Raw genomic sequence first — 24,564 nt, forward strand, 5'->3', positions numbered from 1 at the left:
ATATATATCTCTAAGATAATAGTTAAAATTAACACTAAGTGTCTTTCTATAAAATTTCAGTAATCTATAAAAAAACATAAGTTTTGATTAAGTATACAAATTAAACAAATAATAAAGTGTTCACGATTGCAGCAGACCCATGCAGCTCTGAAACAAAAAAAAAAAATAATATATTGTTTTATTATTAAGAATTATTTTTGCAGAAATAACTATTAATTTATTTAATTTCTTTTTTTTTAATAGTATACATTTCTATAACAAAATGGTTGTATAAATATTCAGCAAATCTATATAAATTGTATACTAATAAGATTCAATAAACATTAATTTTGTTTTGTTACACTACTAAATACTTTTATTGATATTCCTGCCATAAGTCATAGTAAAATTTATGAACGAAAACTTAACTTTACTTATTAAAAACTAAATATTTAAATAGAAAACTTAATGAACTTTAATTATTATTTAATAAGTGAACAAAATGTATGCATTAAGAATTTTTTAAATGTACCTGAGTTATATTTTGAGATCAATTTCATTGTATTTGGTCATGCTCGAACAGATTGCATACGATTAATTTGTTTTTGAAGCTTTACATATGTCAACTCGAGTTTTTGTTTTTTCTTGGCAATTTCAATTTCATGCTCTTTCTTCTTCAATCTGCTATTCTTTGCAGCCTCGTTGTTCTTTTGTCTTTTTAAATAGTAGTCCATCGAGCTGTTGCTTCCACCGACGCTGCTGCTAGTCTTCGCAGAGTTCATTTTTTTCAAAGTTTTAAAATTGAACAGTTCTACACTTTAAAACTACTGTATTACATAAACTGTAAATTAGTTGCGAACAGTGTGACACTTTGGTCAGGTCTATCTAGAGAATGGCTACACACGATGACTGTCCTTTCGGTTTTATAGAAGAACGCTATGACGCTAATGAGAAATTAATAACCATGTCCCTTTGTATAACACTACGACGAGTCTACCTAAAAGCCTTAATCGCCATGGTACTCTATTATTCCAATCGAAACAAGTGGATGTCTACGTAAGAAATGCCATTAGGTGTTACATGCAATGGACAGAACACAGGGTTGACGTTAATTTTAAAATTACCAAATATTTTAAACAATAATATTATTAGATATGCTAGAAACTTATTGCATTATAATATCATACGTAATTTTAAAAATCAATGCTGTAAGCCTCATGAGAATTTAAATTTATTGAGTTATCTCATTTTAAGAACGTAAGATCTTATTGTAATATTTTGCACAGAAATATTACACAGCAATTATTATCAAAGACGCAATAAATCTCCCCAAGTCTAATTATTAGGCTAAGAAAATATACACGGAAAAAATACACCTCATTTTATTGGAAAGAGGTCTTTATACGTAAAATATATATCGTCAATACTAGTGAGATAGCTTGAAAAGAAGTCATTTACAGAGGAGAGAAAAAATAGACAATTCGATGCTATCGAATAACAAATAATTTTTTTCGGAAGACTATCGGAAACTATTAAAACTAATTCAATAAAACTTTCATGACATAAAATTTAGTGTATTTCATTAATGTTAGAGTAAAAATATTAAAAATAAAATGTTTAAGTTGTTTAACTATTTTTTATCGCCGATGAGCGATATTTATAATAATTAAGTATATTATTTAATAAAAATATAATTAGTGATAAAGTGTACACGATTATATTTCCAATCTTTGAAAATATTGTATAGTAATTCCTAAATTATTTAGCAAGAAAAAATATAGTATTAGGCGATCTTACAATTTTATTTACATAAGTAATAAGAATCAATTCACTATATAAAATGTGCATTGTATACAGAAAGAGGTGAAAATATTATTTCTACAAATTGAGCATATATTTATTTTAAATTTATGATCTTTTTTAAAGTTTTTTTTATTATAATAATGTCATATATTTGAAAAATTCCTGGCTAAAATTATACAATATTTCTAAATAAGAAGTGTGATACTTTTTAAGATTTTTTTAATTGATTGTATTTAAAACAGAAGATCTGGTTAATGAAACTAAAACGACAATAACGCTTGATATCTTGCGAAGTATTTTTCAAGTCAGTTTTTCGAAGTATTTGGAATACTTTGAATGATATTTGTATTTACATTTAAATACTTTTCTCTGAAAGCATTAAAATACGTATTCTACATGCGTTTAAAAAATATTTCTTACATGACAAAATAGTAGGTATAATATTAAAATTGAACTTTTCAGTTTCTATATATTTCGTACTAATTTAATGACGAGACGGTATTATGGGTAAACTCATATGTACTCTGTGACACCTGTGTGGATTATTATATTCGTCTTAAGGTTAATAAAATTAACATGACTATTGCATTGCCAAACCAATAAATATTTGACTTTGATTGTAACACGAATGTAATTCAAACCCTTCGAGGTATTAAGATTTAGTACGTAATAGTTTTATGTTGTCATTGAATGCTATTCGGTTGCTACGCTGTAAATCGTTAAGTTGACGGGTCGACCCGCGATGGCCTGTCAGTGTACTCAGTGCTGCGTTCCACGAGCAAGGGATTCCTCTTTGACCAGGTAAGCGTACACAGAAATCCAGTAAGGCGTTTATAATGACAAAGTGTGTCATTATCCTAAAGTAATAAACAGCGTGTTTTTTACTATCATAACGGCGCGTGTCTATTGTGTTTTAATAACATAAGGTGCTGCGATTATATTTCATATAATGTTAACTGTAATAATGATAATTCTGTGCCGTTGAAAATCCAATAAATGGATTTTAATATGTTATTGTAGTGCAAAATTTTTATGCACTTTATAATTAATGCGAGTTACATACATTTTATACTTTGATTAATATGAATATTGTTGAACGAAAATGCGACAGCACTTTGCCAATGTGTTTATTTGAGTAATGATTTATTTCAACAAAATTCTATTAATAATATCAATTTATATAAATACGTATTTTTGATCGAGCAAGTTTCTCCCAAATTTGCGCCTATGTTACTAAATTTAAGTATCCCCGATAATTAGACAAATGATAGGATTTAAGTATGTCCGAAGAACTAATGTCTATATAGTAACAAAAAAACAGTAAGGATTCATTGATTTATTTTTTAAATTGTAGTAGTATAACAATATTAAAATCTAAAAATATAGTTTTTTCATTTACAATTTTTTATTGTGTTCTAAAAACAAATCTTCTTTAAGTCTACATTAAATTAAAAGTAATACAATGTACTTTAAGATTAAAAAAGTAAAACAATCTTAAATCACGATTTCTAAGAGTTATTTGGCGTTAAAGCCAAATTTCATTATAATTGTTAAAAAAAAAAAAAAAAAAACATATGTTAAAAGCTTAATGTAATACCTTAAACCTAACTTATAAAAATTTCAACTTGATATAATCTATGGAGATTGATTGTAAACGTAAAAATGACATACTAAAATTAACAAGTTAAACGTTTTAAAATGAAGAAAATTTGTTGATAAGTTTATAAATTAAAAAATATTTATACATTATTATTAGGAAAATTTTTATTCAAATAGACTTAACTTAGCCTAATTTTCAGGCTACGNAATTTTTATTCAAATAGACTTAACTTAGCCTAATTTTCAGGCTACGGCAGCATTTTATTTATAAATGACCTTATAACATTATTGTGGGCGAAGTATTAAAGAAATATTATTAAAACGATTTTTCTTTTAAAATTATCAATATTAAATGAATTATAAATAGTACATTTATATAAATACATTATTTTAAAAATATTTACTTTTATAATATGTACTCATCTAAACTATCCAATTTCAAAAAACTTACGTTAAACACTGAACTTGAAAAATGAATAAATGTATTATTTACCAATAACATATATATTTTCACAGTCATATTATTGGTCATTATCATTGGTCAATATAATTTCAATTAATTTTGGTAGAGTAATATAAGCAGCACCTACGAAATAATAAATATTCTAGAATATAGAAATTTAATTTAATATATTGTAATTTAAACATACCAGAATTTGGATCATTGAAAATTTTATTTACTTTATTAACAAATTTTTCTTTATTATTTAATTGAAGAGTCTCATAAAGTCTATCCATATCTTCTGGAAGTAATAAACCATCGTGACTAAAATTGAAACCATTTTCGATAATTTGTTCAAGTATTGTTGAATTAATATCCTTATCCCGAAAAATAATTTATTGTGCGATTATATGTTTAACTTAAAAATATTTAATAATTTTTGATAGCTTTAATCAATTACCTCGGATATTAGTACATTTTTAAAATGTTTTGTTATGTTGATTAAAAGTTTAATTTTTTCGTTATTGTCATCTATATATAATTGATTAATTTCAATTAAATATTATACAATTGAGTTTGACTAATTAAATAAATAAATTAAATTACCTTCATTTTCAAAATTGAAACTTTCTTGAATTCCCCACTCATTCAGTAAATCTTCGATTTCATCTTGTTTAGTATGATTATTTAACGAATTAAAACTTTCATTGAGCTCTTCAAGATACTCTACTTGGCTCTGAAAATTGAAGTGATTAATTTAGCTAATAGTCGTCATGCTATTAGTTGTAATTACTTACCGCCGATACTTCAGTAAGAAAATAAAATGAAAATAACAGTAAGCAAATTTTGAAATGCATTTTCAACCTAATAAAACTTTATCTTCAATAATTGCTTAAATCGTGCTCGAAGAATGTTCAAAGGAATCATTAAAAATCAATTTTTTATTTATTTATATATATAAAATACATCAAAGAATGATGTCATATATTATTTATTTTATAATATTGTTATTTCAAACTTATTATTTTATAGAAACAAGTACAAATAACATTATAGTGATTTATTGAAGGTAATATGTTATTTAATAAAATTGTCTTTTTTTTCTGTAAATATGTTTACCTGTTTAACTACTATTTATAATCTAAAAAAAGAAATAAAAATTGTATATCATTTGTCATATGAAATGTTATACATCTATTAATTTAGATTTCATGAAACCTTATCTTTTTTTATTATTATTATCCGTATATACGATTATAATGTCACTATTCGATTAATAGGTGTATAAAATTCTAAATTAAAAAACGTTCGTTTACGTTTAAAAGTATAATTATAAATGTTTGATTATATTCAATTACAAAATATTTTACTTAACAGAAATGTTGTATTTTAGACATGACACGTTTTCAAAATGAATTATAAATAATTTGACTATATGTAATTTAAAATTTAAAGGATTATGCATAGTAATGATCAGTATTACATACTCTTATTTTCCGAAGTTAATATGCTACAAAGAGTGGTGGCCCTCTTTCACATATTAGGGAGTCAAAGAAGGTTCTTGGCTTGGCAAATGATGAACGGGGCGGGTATTGTGGCCGGTTTGTACCAGATACCAGTCAACACCAATGAGAAAATCATTAGAAAAATCTCGTTGGTATTTTGGGGATCAACCCGGGACCTTATGCGCTGAAACAAATGTTTCTACCCACTAGGCCAGACCAACCCTAATAAGAATTATGCATGATTCTTGTGTTAAATTATTTTGTTTTATTACTAAAAACCTTAAATTACTCATTATAACTTTTTTTTTTAATAATATTTCACTAATATATTTATAACGTTATAATAGCACGTAATGTTATATAAATCTTATTTTATTTTTGTGTATCATTATTCTTTAAAATTTCTATCTGGGATATCTTATAGTCAGAGTACATTGACCCTTTTTAGGATAATTAAATGATTATATCGACCGGATTTATTACTTTTGTTAACCGAACTGAAAAGGAGTTACAACATAAAAATGAAGATCAGATGCATTATCATAAATTATCCTAGATTTAATTTGTAATATTTCTCATTGTTGTTAATTTTACTTGTGCTTCGTATATTATGGGAAAAAAGAATTATTAAAATATATTATGTATGAGGTCAAATGTAAAATTAATATTAGTGATGGACATTCTAGAATATTTTAAAATGTCGAATAGTAAAGGAGATCAGAGACAAAGTTATATTTTGCCCCTAATTACTTTTTTAGAAATTGCTTTAAATTTTTTTTAATTTTTAACCCTACCATTTGATAAAAAAATAGAATACCTATTAAACGATAAAAAAAATTAATTACAAGTAATTTAAATCGAAAAAAAAGTTGTAATCCTCCATATTTTTAATAAAGCATTATATAACTTCTTTAAGAGCTTCATTGTATTTGGTCAAAGAAAAAAAATTATTTTTGTTCGTCAAAATCAATTTTTCCTGACTTATTCATTAACGAAAAACGATTAAGTCAAATTGATTACAAAATATGAAGACTATCATATTGGACCAGAATATTTCTAGTTGGAAATTGGGCTATTAAAAAAAAAAATGAATCGGGTTGGATCGAGTTCGGATTAATTGTAACATTTTTCAAATTGGTTCAAGCTAACAAAATTCATTTGTGTAATCTGAAAATCGCATTAAATGAAGCTAATAAAATAATTAGACAGTCCTAAAATAAGATCAAGTAGGATAATATTTGGGTAACATAAAAATAAAATTACATAGAAAAATATCAGGGCTGTGCAGTAATATCACTGTTATCAGTTATAGTTATTTGTTTAATATAATATAATCAGTCTATTCTTATTATACATCATAAAGTAAATAATGAGCTTGTTACAATTTACCCACGCCATTTTTGTCTCCAGTCTTTCCCATTTATAATTATTTGAATAGTTCGATAGTTATCTAATAGTAACAAATTAAAAATTTTCAAAAATCGATATTAGATTATCAAATCTAAAACTATCAATATAAAAATATGATTAAATTCAAAACTCGATATATCATTATAATATAAACATATAATAGTTATTAATAATAATAATAATCAGATCGTTTGATAAAGTGTTAGCAGTGTTCAAAAATCATCTGAAATATTAAATTTTACTCTTCGAGTTAATATTATAATTATCTGAAATAAGTAACTTGTAACAGAAACTTCTTAAAAAAATTCATAAAAGTATAATAAGGTATCGTTTTTTGTGTTCAAAAAGTTCGGAGATAAACTTTTAAACTTAAAGTAAAATTTTTTATGATCAGAAATGTTTACAGATAAACAAAGCAAAGATTTATTGTCTTTGTAAAATAAAATCAGAAAATTAATTATAATTTAAAGTACCTATGTCAAGTAAAAATATAAAAAATATATTTACTAATATATTTTTATGTGAAACATGTAATGTTATATTAATAATAATTAATAAAATATAACAGAACTTTATAGTTATAATAAAGAACATTCATAATCAGGCATAATGGATTCGAGGAAATTATTTAATTTAGTAGTGATAGTAATTAAAATTACTGTTGCAAAATTATACTTTTGATGAAAAAAGAAAAACTATCTCAATCAATATTGAATTATGAATGATTATCAATTTTATTGAATGAATTATTAATGAATAAAATTGATAATCATAAAATTTTAAGTATATTAAACGATTTTGTAGTTATTTTGTATAATTCCAGAGAATATTCGGATTCATTTTTAAGTTATTTCAAATTAAAGCTTGTTGAGTGTAATATACAATACATGTATAGTAAAAAAAAAGAAATGTAATAAATATGTTCCGGTAGCTTGTTCTCAATGAGTAATTGGGTCTCCGATGTCAAAAATCATGTACTTTTGGTAAATGTAATTATTTTAAAATTCATTTCAAATTTGCATCATAGCATTTTATAACAGTGATATTAATCAATAGTAATCGAAAAAATGCCTCAACTCCACTTTACTGAATCGCTACTGTATTTTAATTTTTTATATTTGTTTTGAGTTTTTAAAAAAATGTGTAGAGAATAAAAATTTAGAAAAAAAATAGTTAAAATTCATTATTAGTATTATTTTGTACTAAGATAATAGATGTTTGATTAATTTTATAGATTACATAATCAAATTGTGTTTAAAATTAAAAGACAAACTAAATACTAGTTATGACTAACTTTATATATATGCATTGTTTTAATTAAAAATGATACGAATAAATACTAAATAAAAATTGTTCAAGTAGCTAGAAATTAAAAATTTATAATATTTATTTAGAGTCCATGAGAAATATATGTATAATATGCATTCTATATTTTAAAATTAAAAATAATTAAAGAAAAAATAAAATAAATTATGTTTGTTTTAGTAATTTGTAAGTTTTGGCTGAATAAACTTTTTTTAATCTTCAAATTATAAATCCTTAAAAATTACTATAATTTCTTTTTTTCAATCATATATAATAAATATCAATTTTTAATAGTTAACAATTTGAATTCATATTCAAAACGTGTAATATGTTCTACTGTTTTCTCCATCAAAATATGAAATGAATATTAAATCTAGTGACGTAATTATTAACTATAGCAATTTTATAGTTGTTTGAAGTATTAGTTAATTAATACGTTATGATATGAAAAAATTATTTTTCACAAAAATTTTTTTAATGTTTGAGATTAACTTATCTAGTTTTTAGAATTTGCGGCGAAATTAATTAATTAAAGACAATTTTTTATATGTCATAAATTTATGATTTCTGAAAAAATGTATTAATTATCAGTATTATTAATTGTCAATTAGTTTTTATACTTTTTAATAAAAAGCAAAGTAAAAAGTTTTTGGTACTTATAAATATTAAAGGTTTAATCAATCATAATATGTATTATGTTTAATGCAATAAGAGACATAATGAAGAATGATAGGGTCTCTAGGAAGGATTCTAGTACGCTATTAATTTATTATTATTACACTCGGAAAAATACTTACTAAAATAATTAAATAACGTTTTAAAATAAAAAATGAGACACGATTTTTAGCCTACAAAATAAATTGATTAAATAAAGTAAATTATGTCATTGATTTTATGCTAAATCTTATTCATTGATTTAAAGAAATTATTACTTAAATTAATAGAATTAACCATGGATTTAATAAAACGTTTAATTTGAAAGTATTATTTTAGAGTCATAACAATTAAATAAATTCCAAGATATTAATCTTAGTGGTGTAGCCAGGGGGTTAAGATTGCAGTCCTTCTTCTCTCACAAAATTTATTCCATGACTATAATTACTAAACATTGTAATTTAAAAAAAATGATTATAAAATATTAAATATTTCATTAAAATCATACCCCCGAAAAATTTCCTGGCCTTTACTGAACTATAAATAATTACACTGTTTTTTCTTTTGTTCAAAATTTGATTACACTATTATGATAATATTATTGAGATAAATTTTCTTAAAATACTAATATTTTCAAAAAGTAGCTTTTTTTATTTTTGTAGCTTATTTTCATTTAAAATTTTTGCAATTTACACGTGCTTAACTACGCAAACATTTTTCCAACTGAACAAACAATATTTAATTGTACTCTAAATAATTATTATTGTTAATAAAATGAAAAACATAATTGAATAAGTGTATGTTTTAATATATCAAAATTATAAATGCTTATTATGTTCATGATTATTGTTTGATTATATACAAGGTGATTTTTTATCTTAACTTGCTCAATTACTTGAGTGGAATGATAAAAAAATCATTCTGTCAGTTTGATATAAATTTGATTGAGTAGTTAATTTTAGAATATATATATATATGTAAGTAAGAAATCGGATTTTAATGGTTTTCATTGTTCGTAACAATTTCTTATATAAAAAACACTCTGTATACATACTATTACATTTAAATACATAAATATTCTATTGTCCAGTCTTCATAATTTTAATTTTAATAATTCTTGTTTAAAAGAGTTTTTAGATAATTAAAATTTTTTTGAAATTAAAATGTTAAATTTAGAAGCTGAATTTTTAAATTCTAAAGCTTTTTATCAAATAATAGTAACTAAAATAATAAAAAAGATGTCATTCATAATCTTTATTCAGTTTCAAAAGCTTTACTTCAACATTCCAAATTTTATCCTGGAACTTTAAAAGTAATTTATTTCTAATAATGTTTTCACTACTTCAAATCAGAGATTATTTTCTTTTCTTAAAATTATAAAAACTTGTTTAAGTCTAAATGTGTGAGATTTTCGATTTAATAATTTATAACCAATAAATCAGTATATAAAGAAGAGGCTTCACTGATCAAATTAAAAGAAGCTTTAGATCTTTTTGCTTATATGAAAGATTGTAGGTATCCACTCAAAGCTTAAAAAGTACGTTTATTTTGCTTTCTGACATCACGTAGAAAGTTTTTTTCATATTTCTTTAAAGATGTAGTGTAAAAGATGTGTGACGTGCAGAGTAGATAGTCCTCGATGGGCCGTTCCTATAATATTTTTACAAGAAAAATTAGATAGTTCTTGTCTTTTCTCAAGTTTTTTGTATCATTTGTTTTTTAATCCAAAATTTTATTTAACTAAAACTTTAATATACATCGTAAACGCAATCAAAATGTACTTGGTATCTTTAAATAAAACCCATTTCAAATGTGTTTAATGTTTTTATTTTTAATGGCTAATATTCACAACCTTTGACTTGCCACATGAATTTGTGTAATTTAGCTACTGCAAGTAAAATAATTATGGGTTTGTGTATAATTCATAGGTCAATTTTGGTTCAGCCTTAGAAAAGGTACGGGTGTAAATTGCATACGCATAACACAATGGCCATTATTGCAATACAATTAGTTTGTGTGATTTAAATTAATTAAATAACGGCATTCTCGCTAAAATAGATATTTGTTGACAACAGGTATCATCGACAGTATTTTATTTCTTAATGACTTCCTTTAAGGTCATTAGGTATTCAAAATAGAGGAATTTGCTATTTTTCAACCATCTCTATGTCTTTGGTATCGGATGCTTAAAAAGTATTTAATGTTTGTTTTATAATATTTTACTTCTTTAAACCACCATGACATTGGTGCTGTGCAAAAAAAAAAACGTAATTTCAACAATCTAAATAACGACTTAAGTGCGTGTTTATTTACTTATTTTCTATTACGTTTGTTTGTGCCTGGTACATAATAAAATTTGTATTTCCGTTATCACGTAGGCATTTGTTTTCATCTTTTTAATGCGAAAAATGTTTTCAAACATTGAACGCGTGACACAGTTTAAAAAACTTTATTACTTCTTATAACTATTTTTTTATAATTTATTCACGTTCTTTAGTTTGGATTATTTTAATTAATTTTATTTTCAATTATACGCTACTGCATTTTAAATAATTATAATGTTTGTCTATTTATTTAATTAAAACCAAATATTACAGTAATCAGAGATGTGTTAAGAGCTAATACCTCCCTACGGTAAATCATTTTTGTCCTTTTTCTATCTCCAGTGGTATACTACGTTTACAAGCGTAAACTAAAATTGAGAACCCCTAAAAAAAAACAAAAATTTCATGAAAGTAAATATTATAATTTGGAAGAATTATAAATTTTTTTGTAAATATTATTTAACAATATTATTTACAAGTAAGATAAATTTAAAATGTATGGAACTTATTTAAAAAGTAATACAGCGTAAACGGATTTTAGCTCCGATGCGAAGCTGAGAAGGATTTAATTTTACTATGTTTTTATTTTATTTTTTTTTGTGTCCATCACTACTTTTCCTAAGTTGTCACAGGACCAGTTTTATTTAACGATACATCACAAAATCATAAATTGTAACTAGTTGAAGACATTACCTTTAAAAGTTAAATAAATATCTCTTGTTTACCATAAATTAAATGAATAACGTAAAAAAATATAATGTTTAAATCGAAAATTTCTATAATTTTTAAAAACAAACATTACATAAAAATGAATTTTTTTTGTAGTTTATACAAGTTGTTGAAATCTTGATTTTTAATTTGTGTAATTTTAGGAGTTATTTAAATAAAACCAATTTATAAAATTCTCCTCTATATTATAATTGACAAACCCAGAAATATATGAATATAAAATATTATTGCTCTAAAAATAATTATTATTTCTAAAAAAATCGAGGACTAGCGTTAAAAGAATCACTCTGCTTAGGTTTTAAAAATTAAATATTTAAACTATTTAAATTAAAAAAAAAATACATGTATAACAATTTGTTGGCATAATATAAATTTATCTAAGGTATGCCTTATTAAACTTGCCTCATTAAAAAAATTATCTTGTCCCACGCTTGGGGAAAATTAACGAATTTGAATTTTTTTTTTTTTTTAACTAATAATAATTATTATTTAATAAAAAAAAGTTTTATTATTTCAGGAATTATTCTTTAAATAATAATAAATATCAATTAATGAGCTTTTATGAATTGTTCAAAATGTATCAAGTAGTATTTCTATCAAGTTTTTATAGTGAATACTTTTAGAAATTCAATTAAAATGTACGGGTAACAACTTTCCCCACCGTATCCTATTATTCTATCACAGCAAAATTAAAAAATAATGTAGGTACTTTTTTATCAAAGGACTAGGGAAATTTGTTTTTATATATTCTAATATTTATAATGAAATCATGTACACGCCATAAATTGTAAGATGTATGTTGAATGTTTTAAATTAATTTGACATTATTTTTACAGATGTTAAAACAGAAATGCTAAATGCTTGTAAAAAAAAAATTTGTATCAATTTTGAGTTACATTTATTATATTGTAACTGTTGCTACAGCCACAACAGTAAACAGGAACACAATTTCTGTGATCGGAAATCCGTTTGTTACTTTGGGCTGTTCCAGTAGCCCGTGTGTGTATGGGATATGCGTTGATCATATAAACAGGTATATAAAAATTATTTTTAATTATATAAGTTCTCAAGTTGACACATAATGTTTTAAATTTATTATTATTGTCATATATTAATTTGATTTTGTAGTTGAGACATAATGAAGTAAATTAATTCTGATATCATAAATAATAAATATATAATAAGTTAATTATTTCAGTACTTATACATGTTACTGTATGAATGGGTATACTGGTGTTCGGTGCCAAACTAATTGGGACGAATGTTGGTCATCACCATGCAATAATGGTGGAATGTGTGTAGATGGAATTGCAGATTACAATTGCACTTGTCCAGACGGGTACACGGGTAATAAAAATACATAATAAAATTCTGTTTTGATTTAGGATTAATCTATTTTTAATACCTACAAGGACATAATTGTGAACTAAATATTGATGAGTGTCAATCAAACCCGTGCCAGAACAATGGGACCTGTATTGACTATACTAATCGGTTCGTGTGCCAATGCCCTTATGGCTACTCAGGTATGTACAGTTTTTAAATATATTTTGTATAAATCGAGCCTATATTTTTTATTTTTATTTTTAAGTTGTAAATGAGGCGAGGTGTGATTTAAGTATCAAAAAATTTTGTTTGGAATAGTTGTAGGAACTATTCTGTTTTTTCATAAGGTGTCATTGACAGCTCTATATTTGGGTACTAGTTTCTACAAGTTATATTATTATTATTGAAATTTAATTTTTTCCACAGTATTGGCATACAAAATTCAATATTATGAAAAAATTAACAAAAAAATTTATTGATAAGTACTTAGGTTGATTTTACCTAATAAAAATGTATTTTTAAATTTTTGACGCTTAGGCCTGCTAAGCCACAAATAGATTTCGTGGAGAGAAACCCTACGCTTCGCTTATTAAATAATTGTTCTGTTAATATTTTGTATTTAAAATTGTCTGCAGATAACTTATTTGTCATTATGATTGAAATATTGCCTATAAATGCGCCTTATATAAACAAAACATTGGTTCTATTTAAATTAAATTAATCTCAAAAGTTATGTAAAAAAGGAGGGAGTATTTGTGGAATTTATATGGCCTATTGGTATGTATAATAACTATTTAAAAAATAATAATAATTTCTGATTTTGCAATAACATAAAGAATTAAACTTAAAAAAAAAAAACGCTAAATTTGAGCACATAAAAGTTCCATTATTTTAGTTATAATATTTTTCGTTAGCGTCTAGCTAGAGACTTGTAAAAATAAAAAAGTATGTATATAGTGGAGAATTGTTGATTTTATTTTGCCTCTCCTGTAAAATACATTTTTTTCAAGTTATGCTACTATTCTTATCGATATCTGTTATTATTTTTCTTCAAAAATATAGTAACTATACCATAGTTATTATTAATTTAAGTCTAATTGTTACAATAATTAATTAATTATGCAATTGAGGCTATCTTGAATGGACGTATATATTATATATATTTTACAGGAGCTTTATGCGAAATTGATTTGGCTGTGTGCAATTCAACTGGTGAACTTTTTTGCAATAATGGTGGCGAATGTATAGAAGGACCAGGCATGTCCTACACTTGTAATTGTCCTCCAGGTAGTTCAATTAATCATGCAAAACTAAAAATATTTATATTGGATTAATATTAATTGCATGATTATTAACTTTAATATTAGTACATAAATTGTTGTAAATTATAAGGTAAAAAAGATATTGAAAAATAAAAAATTTAATTTTTTAAGGATGGACTGGAGATACTTGTGAAAAAGCCATAGATCAATGTAATTCAGGACCATGCCAAAATGGTGGAATATGCATAAACAAACAAACTTCGTATTATTGTACTTGTCTTTTTGGTAAATTGTTTTTAATCATCCAGTTTATAAAATTGTATATTTTCAGTTGTATTTGTTAAGGTTATACGGGACACAATTGCGATGTAGCGTTACGTTTATGTGATTCCCATCTGTGCCAAAATAAAGCTTTATGCTTAATTGAACGAGACATGCCTGTTTGTTACTGTGTTCCTGATTATCACGGAAAGCACTGCCAATACCAATACGATGAATGCAAACTAGGAAACAGGTTTTCTTTTTTTTTAATACAATGTTGTCCAGGGTGTCATTAATATGGGTATAGATTTAACTAGCTCAATTTTAAATTTAGATTAATCTACATAGTTATTAATACTCTGATACTACGCTATTACGTAGTTAATATTTATAGAAAAACAAAATTATATATAGATATAATATTATATATTAAATTATGTATAGAATATTTAATACAGTTTTCTTTTTATGTTAGTAACCTTTTAACATAAAATAATACTATATAGGTAATGAAATTAAATAATGAAAAATTATTAATTTATAATACATTATACTTTTATCTGTAGTTTTATGAGTTTTAATATTAATTTAGTTATATAAAATTGATCATATTAAAGAATTGGACTAGTTAATTTTTACATTAGAAAACAAAAATTAATAATTACTGTTTTTAATAGAAATTTTATCCGAAAATATTAATCTATTTTTATATTGAAGTTGTCTAAATGGCGGTACTTGCATTGATGGTATCGATGGTTATACTTGTTTATGTCCAAAAGGAGTTACAGGAAAAAGTTGTGAATGTACTTTGTTTGATAGCCTGATGAACTGTACTGGAATAATAAAACCTTATGTAATTTCTTCAACGGAACTACCATCCACAACTATGTTCGATAGCATTACTTCAATTGTTTCTAATGATCTATCGGGAACAAATTTTTCGATTGATAATGATGAATTCTCATTTACTACTGGTTTTCATATTTTTTCTACGTTAGCTACTACCACTTCAAATTCAAAAGCTACCACTTCTAGACCAATTTTATCGACATCTCATTTTACAACTCAAATATCAGATTCCTATAGAACTTTTGATACTACTGCGGTCCAAAGTACAATTTCTGATAGAGTCACAACAGAATTTACGCCGAATACGAAAGAAAGAACAGTAGAAGATTCCATAATCTTAACTGAAACTGTAAAAAGTATTACAGAGAAAATGTTTCCTAGCATAAAAAGTACCTCTAAAGGGACGAAAAAACCATATGAAATTTTTACTACTGATACACTAGATGAATATAGCACGATTAATAGTCCTCAACTTGACACCTATCAGACAATAATTTCTGATTTACAAGTGACGTCAGTATACCCGAAAAAAACAGTCGCACCTACAAGAACTCCGCTGGTGGCAACTGATTACCCTGTATTCACACCCACAGATCAAGTCTTTACTAAATTTGATATAAACTTAACTGAAGTTATGGATATTTCTACTGAACATATTTCTTCGGGCAGCTCATATTTGGTATGTGCTAAGTGTTTAAATGGAAAATGTATGAAATTAAAAAGTGGCTACAAGGTTTGTAATTTATTTTACTTATAGTAATTATCAGCATAAGCGCAACTAAAAAAAAATTTTTAATTTTAATTGATAAGCCTGCCAAGTTCTCTAATTGTGCATAGGCTTTATAAGAAAAACCTATTAATATTATTATTTAACGTAAAAATTAAAAGTTTATAGTTTTCTACTAGATAATTATACATTAATAATAACAATAACGTAATAGTAATAATAACAATTAACAATAACGCCGTTAGGAGTATTCCTAGGATTTTGTCTTAGAAAAGATGTTCTCGAAAATTAAAAATGATTTTTATTACATAATTATTTTCATTATTTTCACTAATCCTTAACTTCTACTTGACACAATCTCTTACATCATTTACGCTCACATCAGCCTTCCTCATATCCATTCAATTACATCCCTCCATCTCTTTTTTGGTATTCCTCTACTTCTTCATCCTTCAACATTAATTTTTATAACTGTTATTTCAGCTTCCGATTCCTCTCTTCTCATAACATGACCAAACCATCTAAGTCCATTTTTTCTCATTTTATTGTAGTTAAGATGAGGGAAAATATTTTCATTATTTGACATTTGTTTTAAATATTTTTTCGTGAGCACGTCCACGAGCGAGATATGATAGGATGATAATTTGTTTTACCATACTTATTGTGTACATAATAAATAAGTTTTTTTCAAATAAATTTTGATTTTTCAACCATACAATTAACTTGAATTTTTCTAATTTTAGTGTGATTGTTCTTTTGGGTGGAAAGGAGAAATTTGCGATAAAAAAATAAACATTAAAGTTCCAGCATTTACAGGAAAATCATATCTCACTCATAGACTTTCTTATCGATATGGTACTCAAATAGCTATGGAGATCAGAACTTTGGCACCGAATGGTATACTTTTTTATGCACAAGTTATGACACATATGTATATGTGTCTTTATTTGCAAGTAATAATAGTAATCGGATTAAAATCACTATTTATAAACATTTGATTAATTTTTATTCATAGGATGGTCTTTTGAAATTTCAATTTTCTTGTGGAGTACAAACCATGTTGTTTAGTGAAACTAGGTATCGAGTGAATACAGGTCATCGTCTTCTTTTAACAGCTACGTAAGGGATGTGATATTTTTATGAAAATACCACTGGCTATATTTATATATTTTTAGGCTGGAGCACAGTTTGTCTCATTCTATGACTGAACTTTGTAAAGCATCATTGAGAGTTAATGATACGTTGGCTATGAGTGGAGAACAGGTAGCTGACACAACATCAGATAAAAAAGTAGCTTTATTGTACGTGGGTGGTTTTCCGCCTAATAAAAATTTTACTGAAATACCAGTCACCATAGGAATTGCCGGTTGTGTTACACATTTAAAAGTAAATTTTTAAGGTTCAACTTAATTTAAGTTGCACAATTTTATAAATATGTTTCATTATTTATGAATAAATACAGATAAAATCATATAGAATAAAACATAATTTTTTTAACAGACTTTCCTGACTAAAAAGTTGTTATCTTATTGTTGTATTAGATAGACGAAGTTGCTCATGATGTCTACGACAGTGCATTTGACGGTCATGGAGTCGTCGAATGTGCTTCACTGACATGCTTGTCAAGTCCATGTCAAAGCTATGCTACATGTGTTGAGTTTGGAGATTCATGGAATTGTCTATGTCCTTCTGGGTAATACATTTAAATTATTTGTGCATTCCCAACTGGTTTCATTTTTATATTCTAGATTTATAGGAAAAAATTGTGAAAAATCGATCTGTGAAAATAATCCATGTAAATTTGGCGCTACATGCGTGATTTATCCAGGAAGCGGATTTATATGTTTATGTCCTTTGGGTAAACATGGAATGTATTGTGAACAAGGTATGCATTATAGAACAGTCATAATACACTTTAAAATAAATCTAACTAAACATTTTTTATTTTCAAAACTTTAAAATGAATTTATTAAAATTATTTATTAGTGAAATTGTTTTTTAGATCTTGAAATAGACGATCCCTTCTTTCCGGGAAGTATTAGTGGTCTTTCGTCATATGCCGCCTATTCTATACCTGCTGAAATACAACAGAGCTTTGAGCTAACTATGAATTTCGTTCCAAATTCTATGGATCAAATATCTTTAATGATGTACATTGGACATGACACGGCTTCTGATCATGTAGCATTGAGTTTCATCAAAGGTTTTATAGTTTTAACTTGGAATTTGGGCGCTGGACCCAGGAGGATATTTACCCCAAAACCGATTAACTTTCAATCAAACAAAGCCCACATGGTAAAGCTTGGTAGAAATGGTAAGACTGCATGGTTGGCTGTGGACAATTTTCCTAATATAACAGGGCACTCTGCTGGTCGATTAACACAACTGAACACTAATCCTGTTTTATACTTAGGTAGGTTTCAGAATTTAAACGTTATTAAAGAAATTTAATCACAGTTTTTTTGTATAACTGTAGGCGGACACGAATCTCCAGGAATGACAGATCTTCCTCATGATTTGCCACTTCACACCGGATTTGTTGGGTGCATGAGTTCAATTCAACTCAAAGCTGGTCGAATGACTGTGCCATTAAGTTTATCTCGAGCTTATTCGGCTGTCAACTCTGGAAGATCTGTATCCCAGTGTTCAACAAACGAATGTTATCGAAATAATATATGTCAACATAATGGAGCATGTATTCAGCATGGTTCTTCTTTAGCGTATGGAAATATAAATATTATTAGTAACGAATAAAAATTAATCAGTAGTTAATTTTTTTAACAAATAAAAAAATTTATAAATTATATATGCATTGTCAGATTGCTAGAAGACACATATATATTTTAACAATTTAATTTTTAATTTACACAATTTTGCATGTGGAAAAAAAAAAAAAAATAAAAAAGGTCACCAATTCAATATTTTCAAAGATTCTCTATTTTTTTTCTATTTCAATTCCCCCTAAATTATTTATACCAAATAATCACATTAATAAATATTTAAATATTTTTTCTTATATTAATATTTTGAAATATTCGTTAAATATTTCAGAGAAGATTTTAAAGATAAACAAAACAATATTTTAAATTTTTACACGATTAATTTTTATTTAATCAACAATAAAAGCCATTTTATTAATAAAATACTCAATGCTCAAATTTATTGACACTTTATGTGGCGTTTCTTATTTAGGTGTTGTATTTTTTTGAATACTAATGTGATCTTAGTGAAATTTTTTTTTAGTTAAAATATTTTTGATAAAAAAAATGTATTAATAATATGATTAATAATTAAATATGTTAAAACTTTTAGTTAAAGAAATACATATTCGTGTAAAAATGAATTAGTTGTGTAATATTATTAATGTTGAATTTTATTTTGTTATCTTTTATAGATGCATTTGTACTGATGGCTGGTTTGGTCCACTTTGTGCTCATCGGTATAATACTTGTGACTCAAATCGTCATAGCTGTTTCGATGGGTCTACTTGTATACCAGTTGGAAATACTTTTGAGTGCGATTGTCCAGTTGGCCGATCTGGGAAATATTGTGAACGTGAAGAACAACTATCTGATGTAAGATTTTTAGGAAAACGGTCTTTTATTTCTGTAGCAATGGCTACTGAGTCTAACACACAACAATTCAGCATTGAACTAGAAATCAAGCCATCTGTTGATAATGGTATTTTGTTTTTCATTCTATATGATAACCCCCCAAAAAAATTCTTATGTCTTTCAATGTATGGCGGTGTTATTGAGCTAAGGATATCTATTCAAGGTAAAATATTATTTCCATGTAAGATTTTAAATTATTATAAAACATTTTATAAATTAATAGGCGAAATAAACCACGCTAATGATGTGATAGTTGTACGCAGTGGCAGAGTATTAAAAATGTCCGAATGGCATAGCGTAAGAGTTGGTAAATACCGCCGTAAGCTATATTTGTGGGTTGATGGAATGATCAACTATGCTATATTGCAACCGTTTGATGGATCTATTGATTTTGATGCTTCATTAAATTTAGGTAATTAATATAGTGATGACAGGAAGAAAAATGCAAGTACTATTTTTATCACTAGTCATTTCCCAGCCATAGTCTTCTTTCTGCCTCAGTATAAAAATATCAATAACTTCCAAAATACTGGTTCAAAAGTTGTTATTAAACGAGTTATTTTCTTAAAATAACTTTGTTATTATCATTTCGATTGAATTTTTTTTTAGTAACTATTGATTTCTTAGACTACTACGTTCAAAGTATATTTTTGTATTATTTATCACTGATAAAAAAGAAAATTTAAATTTAAAATTGATTTTATAATTTCGAAAATAATATTTTTTAGTCATCTCCAAACAATATTGATGGGTCGATATTAATTTTAAGACAAATATTTATTGAATTAATAGCACTTCATTCATTAAGTAGGTATTTATGGCGGGTGGGTACAATACATACTGATGTACATACACTTCGCTTGTGTTCAATAACGTCTGTATGTCTTCAAATGCTTGTAACTTGATAAGTACTTATCAAATAAATTATCATAGATTCATCAAAATTGTTCGTAAGAAAAATAATATACAATATTATTATTAAATAATTAAAAAAAAATTTTAACGAAATAATAATTGAATAATGTTATTAAATTTGTCATATCTTTGTAATTTATTCTATATACACACGGTGTCCCATCATGTTTTGACGTCTTTAATAACTTTTAATCCAGCAAATATTTTAAGTTTCAAAATAGTCATTTTAATTTTTTTTTTACATAAAATCTTTTATAAGCTAATAATAATTCTAGGATAAGTACTTAAAAACTTACTTTAATCGATAATTTTTAAGATAAAATAATTTTTATCCATTAAATGGGTATGTAGTGCGAGTGGGTATAGTTCATACTGATATATATTCATAATGCATATTCCGCTCTTGCTAACATACTCATACTCATTTATTCTTACCTAAAATTTGATATTTACTATTCCCACTGCACATGAGCTTTTTGGTAATTGTATTTTTGCATTATTTATGACATTAGTTTAATTAAGATGAGAGTATCGATAGATTTACAAAAAGTGTCCATAAATAAAGTAATAATTTAATTTTGAAAAATTCTAAATCAATTTCAAATAAATTTGGTTTAGAGTTTTATAGAATTTAATTTAACTATGAATTAATCAGATAAAATCATTTTTAGGTGGGTTGTCGGATTTATCTGATTTACCTCAAGGAGCCACGTCTGGATTACCTGTTCCATTTACTGGTTGTATTCGCAGATTAACAATTGATTATGAAGTAATTCCGTTAAATAATCATACTATTATTACTGGTAGAAATATAGCAGATTGTGATGGAACCCCTTGTGGTGGGGATCTTTGCTACCATGGAGGTAACTGTTGGTTAGATATGGAAATGAAGCCACATTGTCATTGTCCAAAAGTATGCGACATTTTTTTTTTCCTTAAAAAGCTATTTTATTTATTATAAATAATTTTTAAAGGAATTTGTTGGAGATTCGTGTAGTATACAAATGCCATGCAGTGAATTTAATTGCCAAAACAAAGGTCATTGTGTTCAAAACAATAATGGTTCATTCATATGCATTTGTCCTCCCGGTTGGGATGGACCATTTTGTTCCAAAGGTTAGTATATGTCACTTGATAATATATTGATATATATATCCTAATCGATGTAATAAATTCATCGATTAGGATTATGAAAAATAGAAACGAATATCTGTGTATTATTGATGTACTCGGGATAACTAAAATAAACTTTACAAATACAGGAGATTAGATATAAACCCTTGATATGAAACTTATAAAATTAAAAATATTTTAGCCAGAAGTGATTAATTCTTATTATATAACACTAAAGTTTCAAACTTTTTAGTTAAAATACATGTATGATATAGGAGGTGTTATACTAACTGGTAGTTAATAGATTTTACGACGTCGCTGTTCACAGATACGCAATGTTCATTATCAATAGATATGCTTTAAGTATGGTAGTTCTTAAGGCACAATTATGCCACAATGTTGAGTTAACATTTATAAATACACCGACTTGCAAATCAGAAAGTTTATTTACCAATAAAGTCATAAATAACAATAAACACTGTGTATCTTTNATTTTTATTTTTGGGGAAATCCCGGGGGGTTATTCCAAAACTTCCCCAATTTTGGGAAAAAAAAAAAAAAAAAACGAGGTCATTGTTTACACACTCCAAGGATACTCGCCTATATATTACTATGGTTCGAAAGATTTACACCCTGTATATATATCTTATAGTTTTTAACTAATTATTAATAATATCAAAAATTAGTGGTGATAGAAAAAATCTAATTGCAGGGTTGAAATTAGCACGAAAAATTAAATAATAAAAGTTTATTTATGATCTGATGAAAATTCTTTGTAAAACCATTAACAACAAATTATTTTTTGAAAAGTTTGGTATCATGTCCTTCAATTTTTGTACACGTTTGCTATAAAAGTAATAACCATTTTATAATTTTTTATAAATTCTCCGAGAAAATTACAATACTAAATTGTTAAATATAAATCTCATACTATATTTAAATGAAATAATAAATATTTTTTCATATATTATACTTCTAAATCGAAGAACTACTAAGCAGGAATAATGAAGGAAATAGGAATTCATTTTTTTTTTCACCAATCTTTTAAAATTAAATACTATCTACAGATTTGCATCAAAGTGTTTCTTATGATAGTAATTTTAATCGCTGTCAAATATCATCTATAGTTGTTTTATCTATGCCACGTTCACATTATGCCGCGACTCCACTGTGTTACCGTTTTTTTTAATGTGGTGATATCATTTTTGAAATGTTCAATTAATAAGCATTTAAAAAAATGTTTAACCTTAATTTTTAATAGTTTACCTTTGGCATACAGATATAATATATTATTATTATCACCATTATAGTTGATTTGAATTTAAGGATTTTCGTACTATGACTTAATAATGATTGTTTTTAGTATTAACTGTTTAAACAAAAGAACTCGATTTCTTTCTAAAAAGCGCCCCATTTTAATATATATATATATATATATATTACATTAATAATATATATTTTTTCAGTCTAATAATACGATGTAATATTAAGACTTAAAATATCGCTTTAAACTTAAAGTTTAAGAAACATGAGCATAAATAGAAGGATAACACTCTTAAAATTGCGAAAGTTCTTTATAGAATCTCTTAAATAATTTTTCTTTTTGACCTTTAATTTTAAGTAAAAAATTATTTTTTTTAATTCTAATGTTTACAATTCAATTTATTTTTAAATATTTGATGTATTAATAATCACTTATATGCGGTAAAAAAAAAAATTCTTACATATAGTGTAAGAAATAATCCAAAAATTCCCTTACCTTAGTATACTTTTAATAAACGTTATTTTTACATACAAGTTATGTACTTTTGAGATTAAATAACTAAAATTTATACACAAATATTACATTTTATTCACTATTAGTCAACATTTTCCCATAAATTGTAAGCATTAAAAACTTCTAGTATATGTATGTAAAAAGTATATTAATTTATTAACAATCAGATTCTAATTCTTATTAAAATGTTTAGAGCTTCCTACAGGCCCGCCACTTTTTAAAGGACATGGACACTTAGTTCTTAATAAATTGTCATCTCTTACCAAACGAGAAGACAAAGGTAATGATAAAACTAATAGTATCCAGTTTTTAAGCCTAAAATTTTCAACAACTTATAATAATGGACTAATTTTATGGACATCACAAGTAATAATATTATTAATATAATATAGGTAACTAATCTTCTATATAAAATATAATGAAATTAAAATTCTATTGCATAGGAAGACTGGTATTTAGGTTTTGGAATAGTAAATGAATTTTTAACTATGGTATGGGGTCAAAAAAACTTGATACCTCTGACATTGACTACACCTGTAAACAATATTACAAATGGTGAATGGCATACTGTCAGGTTAAACGTAACTAGACTAGAAATGACTCTTGAAGTAGATGATTGGGTATCAAATTCGTATGAGCACAATATTGAAAATCATTTGAATGATAATACTATTTATCTGGGTAAAATTGATTACTAATTCTTTCTTTTAGTGTTGTACCAAATATTTATCAAATTTTCAATAAATATGTATATTTTAAATTGTTTAAAGGTGGTGTTCCAGAAGAAAATTTTTTAATAAGACGAGATTTATTTAAAGGTAATTTTCGTGGGTGTATTAATGAATTCAATAGTCAAAACAATATCATAACAGATTTTCATAATTATGAAAGTGTAAACATAGACTCGTGTGACATATGGTAATATTACAATATTACATATTTCATTATGAGCTAAATTAAATAAATTAGA

The 24,564-nt window shown here is 25.4% G+C and overlaps 2 protein-coding genes across 5 annotated transcripts; one reads left to right on the forward strand and one right to left on the reverse strand.

Moving 5' to 3' along the window:
* Positions 1 to 2,481: 2,481 nt before the first annotated feature.
* Positions 2,482 to 24,558, forward strand: LOC126897594 (protein eyes shut). 4 transcript variants are annotated; one of them, XM_050671308.1, is made up of 22 exons: positions 2,482 to 2,583; positions 12,587 to 12,783; positions 12,949 to 13,097; positions 13,163 to 13,276; positions 14,247 to 14,363; positions 14,510 to 14,623; positions 14,684 to 14,852; positions 15,317 to 16,181; positions 16,919 to 17,128; positions 17,191 to 17,294; positions 17,351 to 17,561; positions 17,717 to 17,868; positions 17,924 to 18,060; positions 18,178 to 18,588; positions 18,652 to 18,895; positions 19,570 to 19,952; positions 20,013 to 20,201; positions 21,376 to 21,617; positions 21,679 to 21,820; positions 23,788 to 23,960; positions 24,038 to 24,275; positions 24,365 to 24,558. In XM_050671308.1, exons 2-22 carry the CDS (start codon positions 12,608 to 12,610, stop codon positions 24,514 to 24,516), a joined length of 4,692 nt encoding a protein of 1,563 aa, XP_050527265.1. In that variant the 5' UTR covers positions 2,482 to 2,583; positions 12,587 to 12,607; the 3' UTR covers positions 24,517 to 24,558. The 4 variants fall into 4 exon arrangements, with proteins under 4 accessions (XP_050527265.1, XP_050527263.1, XP_050527266.1 ...); XM_050671306.1 differs by having other exon boundaries at positions 19,570 to 20,201; XM_050671309.1 differs by lacking the exons at positions 2,482 to 2,583; positions 12,587 to 12,783; positions 12,949 to 13,097; positions 13,163 to 13,276 and adding an exon at positions 13,729 to 13,853 and having other exon boundaries at positions 19,570 to 20,201.
* On the reverse strand, positions 3,595 to 4,761 carry LOC126897597 (uncharacterized). Its single transcript, XM_050671314.1, has 5 exons — positions 4,621 to 4,761; positions 4,430 to 4,559; positions 4,284 to 4,354; positions 4,032 to 4,200; positions 3,595 to 3,967 (listed from the first exon to the last, which is right to left on the reverse strand). Exons 1-5 carry the CDS (start codon positions 4,678 to 4,680, stop codon positions 3,903 to 3,905), a joined length of 495 nt encoding a protein of 164 aa, XP_050527271.1. The 5' UTR covers positions 4,681 to 4,761; the 3' UTR covers positions 3,595 to 3,902.
* Positions 24,559 to 24,564: the final 6 nt, after the last annotated feature.

This window comes from Daktulosphaira vitifoliae, unplaced genomic scaffold (assembly GCF_025091365.1).
Source record: "Daktulosphaira vitifoliae isolate Bord-2020 unplaced genomic scaffold, ASM2509136v1 Scaffold_2, whole genome shotgun sequence".
Taxonomy (NCBI): Eukaryota; Metazoa; Arthropoda; class Insecta; order Hemiptera; family Phylloxeridae; genus Daktulosphaira; species Daktulosphaira vitifoliae.

Bases quoted from the DNA above. Each gene is read 5' to 3' on its own strand.
- LOC126897597 (XM_050671314.1), bottom strand. From the start codon at position 4,680: ATGCATTTCAAAATTTGCTTACTGTTATTTTCATTTTATTTTCTTACT. The intron at 4,355-4,429 runs GTAATTTAATTT...AATTATATATAG, and splicing joins TTTCAATTTTGAAAATGAAG to ATGACAATAACGAAAAAATT. The intron at 3,968-4,031 runs GTATGTTTAAAT...ATTATTTCGTAG, and splicing joins TTTCAATGATCCAAATTCTG to GTGCTGCTTATATTACTCTA.
- LOC126897594 (XM_050671306.1), top strand. From the start codon at position 12,608: ATGCTTGTAAAAAAAAAATTTGTATCAATTTTGAGTTACATTTATTAT. The intron at 14,853-15,316 runs GTTTTCTTTTTT...TTTATATTGAAG, and splicing joins GAATGCAAACTAGGAAACAG to TTGTCTAAATGGCGGTACTT. The intron at 23,961-24,037 runs GTAATAATATTA...TCTATTGCATAG, and splicing joins TAATTTTATGGACATCACAA to GAAGACTGGTATTTAGGTTT.